The sequence below is a fragment of the Galeopterus variegatus genome, unplaced genomic scaffold (assembly GCF_000696425.1).
Source record: "Galeopterus variegatus unplaced genomic scaffold, G_variegatus-3.0.2 Scaffold1586, whole genome shotgun sequence".
Taxonomy (NCBI): Eukaryota; Metazoa; Chordata; class Mammalia; order Dermoptera; family Cynocephalidae; genus Galeopterus; species Galeopterus variegatus.
The window spans coordinates 309,142-320,398 of NW_007727697.1; the positions used below are offsets into that span (position 1 = coordinate 309,142).

At 36.6% G+C, this 11,257-nt stretch overlaps 1 protein-coding gene across 3 annotated transcripts in view; it reads left to right on the forward strand.

Moving 5' to 3' along the window:
* The first annotated feature begins 16 nt into the window (after window positions 1–16).
* APLF (aprataxin and PNKP like factor) overlaps window positions 17–11,257 on the forward strand; it is a 79,667-nt gene continuing 68,426 nt past the window's right edge. For 2 of the 3 annotated variants that reach the window (XM_008577836.1, XM_008577837.1), the window contains exon 1: window positions 17–245. In XM_008577836.1, the coding sequence (XP_008576058.1) occupies window positions 150–245 (96 nt within the window). In that variant the 5' untranslated portion in view covers window positions 17–149. The remainder of the gene's footprint in view (window positions 246–11,257) is intronic. The other variant, XM_008577838.1, reaches the window with a different exon arrangement.

Sequence of the window (11,257 nt, forward strand, 5' to 3'; positions counted from 1 at the left end):
CCCCCGAGGCCTGCGTACCCCAGAGTGGACGCTTTACTCCCCACCCCCATGTTTTTCTCGGGGCCCGGCCATGCCCCGCGCGTGTCTGTGGAAGGCGGAAACGGCTGCAGGGGCTGTCTTTTTGCGAAGGGGTCTAGTTTTCGCCTGCCATGTCCGGGGGCTTCGAGTTGCAGCCGCAGGACGGCGGCCCCCCGGTGGCCCTGACGCCCGGGGAGACGGTGATCGGCCGCGGGCCGCTGCTGAGAGTAAGTGTGGAAGGGGGCATGGTAGGACCCGGAGAGCCGTGCGAGGTCCTTGCTGGTTCCTGAGGCCCTACTCCTGTGCCTGTCCCGACTCTTCACCACAGGCTCTCCCTGTCTTAATTTTAGAAGTTTGGGGCAGCACGTTTTTCAGTGAACTTTGGTTAACTCACCACCTTTCTTTATGTTGCCTTTAAAAAGCACTGACTGTGTTATCATCTTAGCGAGGGGTTGGCAAACGAGAGGCCAGGAGACAAATCTAGCCTGTTTTTATGTGAGTCCTCGAACTAAGAGTGGTTCTTAAATTTTAAAATGTAAAATGTGAACAAGCAAGAAACCTATTAGCTTTTCAGGAAAATAATTGCTCCGAGGGTTGAGAATATTGCGTCTTGGCCTGCAAAGCCTTAAATGTTTATGGTAGTATCTGGCCCTTTACAGAAAAAGTTTGCTAACCCTTGATCTTATCTCTCCTAGGCTAATTTCTTTTAAGCGCTTTTTGCAGGGCTGCGTGGCCTTTTCTTATAAGAGTCTTTTTCAGTAATATGAGTAGCTAACTCTTCAGTAGTGTGTACAGTGCTCGAGTCATTGATCTAAGGAGACTTTACTATACTAACTTGTGTAATCCTTTAAGAACCCTACGAATCAGGTGTCTTATCCTCATTGTTCAGATGAGAAAATTGAGTCATAGATCAATTAGAGGTCATGCATAAGTTTTTCGACACATAGTGCCACTAAGCTTTTATATTCTCTGCCCTCTTTGGGAGATTTAGAAGTTAGAAAATTTGCACATTGCATTCTGGAATTCTATAGATCTCTTCTAAGTACATCTTTTTTTTCTTAACATTCGACATTTCTTGTTTAGTGCCCTCCTTGTGCAGAACAATTTGCAGATCCTAGCGCTGTGGGCCATACAAAGATGAATGAGACATAGATCCCTGCCCTCTAGGAGTTTTCTCTTGGACAGGAGAGACAGACCTGTATTAGTCAGCTACCAGGGAGTAAGGAGCATGGACTATTATACTGGTTAACTTCCAGTGTCTATATGGAACCACTGGCATTATCTTTAGGGCCCTTCTCAAGCAGGAAAATGATGGTAGTTTAAGGTTGTCTTAAAGAAGTTGGTCCTGGGCCGGCCCGGTGGCGCACTGCTACAGTGCGCCACTTGGAAGCGCGGCGGGGCTCCCGCCGAGGGTTCGGATCCCACATACAGACCGGCTGCTCACTGGCTGAGCGAGGTGCGGGAGCAACACGGAGGGTTGCGATCCGTTGCCGGTCACGAAAAAAGACAAAAAGGAAAAAAAAAAAAAAGAAGTTGGTCCTAATGGGGTGTGTGTGTGTGTATGCATGTATACACATTTATATGTATACATAGTGAGGTTATTAAGAAAGTAGAAGTTTGCATGCTATTTATTTTTTCACTCTGCTGGTAATTTTTTTTTTTTTTTTTTTTTGTCATTTTTGAGACCGGCCGCACCGCGCTCAGCCAGTGAGCGCTGTGAGCGCACGGGTCATTCCTATATAGGATCCGAACCCGTGGCAGGAGCGCTACTGCGCTCGCAGCGCTGCACTCTCCCGAGTGCGCCACGGGCTCGGCCCTGCGGGTAATTATTAAAATGTTTAAAATAACATCCTGTTACTTTTCTCTGTAGTTTACTAGCCTAAACAAACATTTGAAGGATCTGCTTGGGAAGTTTTCTTTTTCTTTTTTCTTTTAAACATCTAAGTTAGAAAATTAATAGAGTATGTGCTTCATCTAGTAATCATATGTCTGGTGATTAACCAGTTTTAACATGCTTAAGAAATTGTGTCACAAGTACAGAGTACTGTAGTTCTGGTTAAAAGAGGGATAGATTTTAGGCTTGTGTTTTATAAACACGCAACAGGTTGTAAACTCTTTCATTGTATGTAGCTTGTTCTTTGTGTTACAGGCTTGCTAATGTGAGATGAACTTATTCGATTACTATTTTAAAAAATGATGAAGAGTAGAAAGTTAGTCAGTCATCTGGTTAGGATTTTGCTTTTTCTTTTTAAATAATTTTTTTAGTAATGAGATTTTATTGCTGAATTTGGCACATATTAAAAGTGGTTATGAGTGACATCCTAAATGCGTTAAAGGAAAAGTTTGAGAACAAATCACTGTGGTTTTTTAGATATTGGAGCTGACAGATTTTCTTGTGTCTTCACTGCAGTGGTTAAAACACATCATGAGGGCTGCTTTTTCAAATGACAGCAATTCCACTGAAATCTTTTTTTTTTTTTTTTTTTGTAGTGTGAAAGCAAAAACTTAGTTCTAGGTGGGAGAACTCCACAAGTTCACTGTAAATTCTTATACATATGATTAATATAAATAAGGATGATTTTTGAACTTACTTAACTAGCCATGTTTTCTGAGATAAGCTTCACAAACCTTGATGGCCACACAAGCATAAAAGTTTATAATTCCAATGTATAAAACAGTCTTGGAAGTAAGACAATTTGACAATGAGAATGTCCTTATGTCTTCATAGTGGCAGGAAAACACATCAGAAAAACCTGTCACTTATAGATAATAGAGCACAGTGAAATTTAATCTTTCTTGTGTCCTCCGCTTTCATATGACTCATCAGAGAACCCCAGGTCTTTGTTTTCTTTACTGAGTTTTAGTTTTGTTCCATGATTGGCATTAATTAAAAGATTTTTCAGCAGGATGAATCTCCAGAGAATTATCCTGGGTAAAAATAGCCAATCCCAAAAGTTACATATTGTATGATTCATTTACATAACATTATTAAAACGAAAAATTATAAAAATGGAGAACAGACGAGTGGTTGCCAAAGGTTAAAGAAGTGGGCAGGGGAGCAGGAGGGAATCGGATATGATTATAAAATAGCGACGTGAGGGATTTTTGTGGGGATCATTGTTCTGTATCTGGACTGTATCAATATCAATATCCTTGTTTGCAAGATGTTGCCATTAGGGGAAACTGGGTAAATGGTACAAGAGATCTTTCAGTGTTATATCTTTCAACTACATGTGAATCTAAATTATCTTAAATAAAAAATTTAATTGAAAAAGTTTTACAGTACGGCATCTCAAGCAATAGAATACTGTTAGGCCAAATTATTTGCTTTATGTTTTTTCCTTAATTAAAGCTGATTACACTCTTAAATGAAATCTACTGTTTCTGATTTCAAATTTTTCTTATTTTGTTTTGCTAGCAGGGATTATATGACACATTTCTTTATGATCTGTTTTCCTTAGGAATCTAGTGAGACTTTCTCACTGCAGGTGTAATTAAGTCAGGGCCTCCAGTAAAGACTCTTCAGGTGGCCTCACTTCACTACTAAAAATGTTGTTAAGTGTTCGCAAAGTTTATGCAAAGTAAACACTCCCTCACCTGGCAACTTTATACTGCTTGAAGCAGAATCCCACTGGCTGTTCTGGAATGCTAGTCCTACCTGGTTCAACACAGGTTTCTTCCCATCCACCTCTTTTATCCCTAGGGATGTGCTGAGCACTACTAACTGGTATATTTGCCCTTCCTTCATTTAATTATTTAGTCTAGTACCAGTGCCTGGCACATAGTAGACCTTCAAGTCATGATCTCTTTCTTCCATTTCTGCATTTCAGCCTCTCGTTCTACCTTCAAAAAGAGCCTAATTGTGACTTAGACGTAAAAAAGGATATCGTTGTTTTTAAGTGAAGTTAAACATAGTAAAGAAGCGTTGCTACCAGCTGCTAAAGCGTAGGGAGCAACATTCATAATGAATTGTTAACATTTTTTCTATTTTGTTGATTAATAATTTATTAAATTCAGAAAATATTTGATGAATACAAGAGTACTTCAAAACATTCGTGGAAAGATTCATATGATATTTTAGTTCTAATTTTGCACGAACTTTTTGAAATACCCTCATATATACTGTGGTTGGATGGGAGAGTACAGGAGGAATAAAGATGAATGAGAAACAAGTTCTTGCTCTCAAGAAACTTACAATTTGGAACGTGTGAGGGACATATAAGAGTACTTCAAACAGTTCATGAAAGGATTCGTATCATCTTTTAATTCAATTTTTCTGCAAACTTTTTTGAAGTACCCTTGTATAAATAACTAAACAGGGATTACAACCTCAAATGGAGACTGAAGTCAGCAGGCACTTTGAGTGAGTAAGGCAGGAGGGAGTAAGAAAAGCAACACAGGGACAATAATAAATGGCGACAGCTCTGCCTCACTGTTGGGGAGGCCACAAAGAGAGGGATGTCTAGTGCAGTACCTGCTGCCCTATTCCCATCTGGTAACAGTGTCATGTTGTTGTTTTTAAGAGTAGTAAGAAATCTGGATTTTTAGATATAATCTTTGAGTCTTTAAACGTCACATTTAATTAAAAGTTTTCTTTCAATAGCATGAGCCAAACAGAATGATATTACATGGTACAGAGAGGTATAAGAAGATACCCAAAATTAAGATGAGGGATCAGGGAAAGCTTCGTGAACTTGGTGACATATTGAGCTGGATCTTGAAGTGTTAGAACAGTTGGAATTTTAGTAAGTGGAGAGTGGGTGGTAGGGAGGGAAGAGCCTACAGGCTAGATGAATGTTTGATTTAAGGTTCTGAGACTTGAAAGTGTATGGCACATTAGATATTTGGGTAAGTGCTGAGTCAACTTGTGGAATAATCACATTATATCAGTAATCCCATTCAACATTTACAAACATCACTTTTTTAATATATTAGTTTTTTTTTTTTTAAATTGACTTTTATTGAGTAGTTATAAGTACACAGCAAAATTGAGTGGAAAGTTCAGAGTTCCCATATACTTCCCCGTGTGCACACATGCACAGCCTTCACCACTATAAACCTCCCACACCAATGTGGTATGTTAGTTACAATCTGTGAATCCTCATTGTCACATCATCATCACCCAAAGCCCACAGTTTACACTAGAGATCACTCTTGGTATTGTACATTCTATGGGTTTTGACACATGTATAATGACACGTGTCTACCATTATAGTTATCACACAGAGTAGTCTCACTGCCCTAAAACTCCTCCATGCTCTGCCTGTTTTTCCCTCCATTCCTTGAACCCTGGTAACCACTGAACTTTTTACTTCATAGTTCTGCCCTTTCCAGGATGTCATTTAGTTGGAATCATATAGTATGTAGTCTTTTCAGATTTCACTTAGTAATATGCATTTAAGCTTCCTCCATGTCTGTTCACGGCTTGATAGCTCATTTCTTTTTAGTGGTGAGTAATATTCCATTCTCTGGATGTACCACACAGTTTATCCAGTTATTTGCTGAAGGACAACTTGGTGCTTCCAAGTTTGGCAATTATGTATAATATGGCTATAAATACCCTTGTGCAGGTTTTTATGTTGACAAAAGTTTTCAACTACTTTTGGTAAATACTAAGGAGCACAATTATTGGATTGTATGGTAAGAGTATGTTTAGTTTTGTAGGAAATTGCTAAACTGTCTTCCACAGTGGCTGTACTGTTTACATTCCCACCAGCAATGAATGAGAGTATCAGCAACAAATGAGAGTTGCTCGACATCCTTGTCAGCATTTGGTGTTGTCAGTGTTTTGGGTTTGGTCCTTCTAATAGATGTGCAATGAATTAGTCTTCATACTTACATGAGGGTCCTTCAAAAAGCTTGTGGAAAAATAGAATTAAAAGATAGTACAAATCTTTTCATGAGCTTTTGAAGTACATATAAATATGCTTTTTTTCCCCTAAATCAAAGCATCTGAATTCTCACCTTCCGTTTACTGCTCATTCTGAATATGCTGTCTCCTCATAATGCCTGCATACTTTTGTCTGAGATCCTTTGTCTGATTATTTGATTCTGTAGGTAGTGTCTGGGTATCTGTATTTTTAAAAACTCCGAAGATGATTCTGTGCAAAGTTGAAAACCAATGCTAGACACACTAAGCAGAAGACTTGGCACAGAATAGGTCTTTTAGAAATGTCTGCTCAACTGAACTGAATACAAAAAGTGACTATTCAGCAACATTAATTTTCCAAAGTCCCTAAGTGGGACTTTAAACCAGTTATGTTTTCCTAAGCTCTGCTTATGTTTTTGCTATTGTGTTGCCTCTACCATAATATATTAATGATGAGGATGATGTTCTCACACTTGTAGAGCGTTCACTTTGCAAGCAGCATTGTAAGGCAAACAGGTTGAAATTTTAACGGTGTTAGGTCAGCGCAATGCCATCATATTGGCTAACAATTTAACAGTCTTGAATTAGGAGCTCAGAAAACACTGGATTTTGCTTTTTAAAATCTAAATGATCCACATTTTATCAGTATCGTGGATTAAATAGGTGCTTGTGAGGTGGCCTGATAACCTAACCATTTACACCATTATTCTTATTGGAAAGTATATTCACACATTCCAAAAACACTTCATATCCAATATATTAATAACCTTTTAAAGAGAGTTTATTCATGGACTGGAGTCTGCATGGAGAGACTCTGGCCAAAATCCAGTCCATTTCCTCAAACTTGCCCTGTCTTAACATCACAAATTGGACATCAGTACATTCTAACTGCAATATTATTAAACATCTCGTATCGACTAACTTTTGCTCAGTTATGAGACTGACTTCTCATTAAATGTTATGGCAGAGACTCAGTTTTGATGCCTGAGCTCTGGAGTGCATGCTGTATCTGATACTGGGAAGCTTTCTTGTTAAAAACATTTTATGGTTTGTAGAATTCTTTATAGTAACCAGTCTGGGTCCAATTTGGATCTGAATCTTAGATTCTGTTTACTTGTTGTACACACAAAAGTATGAAGAAATAATCTTATGCAAATTATGCCTAAAATAGATCCCATGCTTCTCCTTTAGGTTTATGCATTTTCCTACAATATTGGCTCAAATCCCATACTAGATGATTTATTGTTTTTCTCTACCATGAAAATTTGAATTTGTCTATTTTTTTATGTGTCTATTGTTGATAGAACAAACAATAATTTTGTGGGAAAGCACTATAAATTACTGAAATATTGTACAGATAATTTTTATTATGTTAGCTCTTGGTGTGTAATATAGTTTATACTGGAAAAATAAACAAGTCTTGCCTATTCTCTGTTCTTATGTTTATAGGAACCAGGCTAAATGGGAACATTGAATTCATGAGCTATATTATACCTGTCTATGATATGCAGAAATTTCTCTAGGAAAATATTTTAAGAAAAATGAACTGATATTGGTTTTTTAGTAAAAATTATATATAGGCAAAAAAAAATGAAAGGCAGCATTTTATTCTATCTATTTTGGGATCCTGTAGCTTTTCTGCTTTTACTCTGTTCAGGTTTTTTTATTTTTAGAATTTTGAGAATTGTGGTCAAACAATAGGCCGGAGACCTTGATTCACAATATCTAAGCATTTCTGCAGGTGGCATAAGAAAATCTTCATTTTGTTTGACTTCAATAAATGCCAAAAATAAATATTTGGCAACAAATAAATCACAAACCGTTCTTTTATGTTTTCATGTCATTATCTTTTTTTCTGGCACAATCTTCATATCTTAAAAATAGAGAAAGAGCATAATGGATGAAGCATTCAATTCAAAACCAGAAAATCAAAGATAAGGGATCCACGTGGTATAAATACAAAAGTGATTTAAGAACAGCGAGACCTGTCTCATTCAAGAAACAATATGAATTCAAGTAAAAAGGTTTTTTTTCTATAGTATCTGAAAATAATTTTCTATCATTTTAGCTATTGCTAACAAAGGATAGGAGTAATTTCAGCATTACACTGTAGCCTATGTATTGTTCAGGGTTTCTTTTCTAAACTTCTACCATATGCTGTGCAATCTTTTAACATTAAGAAAAGTTCTTGTAGTTACATTTTCAATTTAGTTATTTTGTTTTTTAAATATTCCTTCTCTGATAGATGAGCATAAATGAATTTGTTATTAGATGTCCAGTATCAGTATAACAATTTTTAGAGTAATTAATCACAATTGCTTTTGGCTGCAAGTAACAGAAATGTGACAAACAGCAGTTTAATTAAATAAGGTTGATTTTTCTTCTGTAATGTGTGTGTGGGTCTGTGCATGTGTGTATATGTATATATATATTTTATTATATAAAATGTATATATGTATATATATTATATATATATATGTATTTTAATTCTTTCTCCCAAACATTTTTGAAAATATACTGCATATATTATGGCACTTCACCTCTAAATGTGTTAACATGTATCACCTAAGAACAGGGACATTTCTACATGACTATATACTGTTATTACACTCTAGAAATTTGTAACTATGCAACGTATTTTAATATTTTAAATTCGGTTTTACCCAACTTTTTCAATAATGTCCCTTTTAGCTTTTTTTAAAAAGTCAGTATGCAATTAAATATTATCTCCTTTAATCTAGAATAGTTCTCCTGCCTTTCATTTTTTTATGACACTAATGCTTTATTATGAGTCCAACTGAGTTGTATTATAGAATGTTCCACAATTTTGGTTTGTCTGATTGTTTGCACATAATTTGATTCAGGTTAACCATTCTTGGTAAGAATATTATGTAGGTAATGTGGACTCAGAGCACCACATGAGGACACACATCTATCAGTTTGTCCTGTGTTGGTGATGTGATAAGTGTGATCACTTGGGTAAAGTGGTATCTGTCAGATTTTTCAGATGCCACATTTCCTTTGTAAGTAATCTGTGAAGTGATGCTCTTGAGACTTCATGATTGTTTTTTTTCTTTTCCCCAGCAAGCTTTCTCATGAAAGTTAACATCTCTTGACCCTTTACAAAGTTCATTATTACATTGGTAGTTGCAAAATAGTGATTTTCTTGTTCTGTCATTTCTTCTACTTTAGCTGGCATGCTTTTATAAAAGAAAAGCTTTTCTTCCTAGCCTCATCCCCTTTCTTTAGTTGGATATGAACTCATAGATTATTTTACTATCCAGTGTGCTGTATTCCATTATTATCATTATTCATTTTGATGACCAAATTGTTCCACATGTGGCCAGTGAAAGTCTTTTCACACTGGTATGCCTGTCTTCCTGGTGCGTAACCATCGGTTTTTGAGCATTTCTTTGTCCTTTGTCACAACTAGATGTTTTAGCTCCACATTATACTTTTTCTGTCCCAGACCTGGAATCAGCAGTTTCTTGAAAGAGCTGAGGTTTCTTTTAGTGGGGAATGATATTTAGAAGCCACAATCTGTGCTATTGGATGTATTCTCTCTTCCAAGTGTCCTCTTTCTCCCTCAGAACTGGTACCTTTTCTGAGCTTGCTGTACCTGGTTCCACATATTTTTAAGCCTCTTCTTTCAGATTTCTTAATAAGCTGGACCTTTGAAATGCTGGATCTGAGATGTGTTTTCAGGATTTCCTACTCAAGGTGTGGTTTACTTTTTCTGGGAGTGATAATAGCTGTGCTCTAACACTCATAGATCCCCACTCTTTCTCTTCTCTTTTCCTCCTAGTTGCCACCTGACTTCTGCTCCAGCATAAGTTCTGGAGCTCGATCTTCTGGACATGGTGTTTCTTCCTCCTCTTACGTGTAAATTAAAGTTCTTAGTAATCTGTCTCTTATTATGCTTTAGATGTGGGATACAAATAGTTTTATTTGCTCTACTTGTTGATTTCTTTGATTTTTTTTGGAGGATGTGTGGTGTTATTAGAATTTAGGTGGCTACAGTTATTCTATAAGAACTGGAATTTCTAAATTTTAACTATTTTTATGACTTTCTAAGATGTGAAATGTCTTTCAGTTGAAATTTTAATTTAAATTGTGATTCTTGCTAATCAGTAAGTATACTTGGGTAAACCTTAAGTATATTTTAAAATATGTTATGCCATTCATCCCAACCCTGCATGGCCTCTAGCCAGTGTATTCTTTTTAGCCCTTGAGTTTCTTTGCTTTTTAATATTGTTTCTTTTTTCGCTTGCAGACCGACATCAGTCTTTTTCTCCCCATTGTCATTGTAATGCCTACTAAACCCTATCTATTTTATTATCTGCCATGAGTAGAGAACTGGGAATTTGGATAACATATTTTGTTATACTTGGGTTTGACATTAGAATAAATGGACCAAATGTAGCCCAAAGGCCTTTTGGAGCTTTATTTAGGGCCTAAATCCTCTTAGAATGTCTATTTGATTATTAAATAGACATTTTTGCCTTATTTCCAGTTCTTTCCGTTCTGTAGTTTAGACAGTTAAACTGGGTAAATACTCTTAAAAAAATGAGCACTTTACTTTAGGTTTTATGTAGTGATTTTGAAGGAGGCAGTACAATGTTAAGAGCAAAGTGGTTCTGGAATCAGATTCCTTGGGTTCAAACCCTGGTCCTACTGCTTATTGGCTGTATTACTGTGAATAGTTGCTTAACCTCTCTGCACTTCCATTTTCTCGCCTATAAAACGAAGACAATAGTATCTTCTCCGCAGGTTTTGTGAGGACTAGAAAGATGACACATGATAAGTATAGAACAGTGCCTTGGTCTTGAAAAACTGGTACAGTTGATATATTAATTAATAAGAAAGTATTGAATATTCACTGCACAAGGAGCAGTTAATAGGCTGTTAAATAAAGCAGGTCGTCATCTTTAGGATGATGTCACCTGCTCCCCACCTCCCCTCCATACTCGCATCCTGAAATTAAAATGTTTTAATGATAATTGATTAAACCTTTAAGCTTCCCATTGAGAAAGCATTAATAGTTATTTTGTAGCTTACTCATTAGTTAGAGGTTTGGTGGAATACTACTCAGCTATAAAAACTAATGAGATACTGCCATTTGCAACAACATGGATGGACCTTGAGAGAATAATATTGAGTGAAACGAGTCAGGCAGAGAAAAAGAAATTCCACATGTTCTCACTCATTGGTGGGAGCGAAAAAAAAAAAAAGAAAAAAGAAAAACAAACAAACTAATTCACCCACATACACACACACAAAAAACCTGGGGGTGGGTGGGGAAGAAGATATAACAACTATACTTCCATGAAATTGTTACAACAAGCAAACGGAAAGGACATTCTTGGCGGG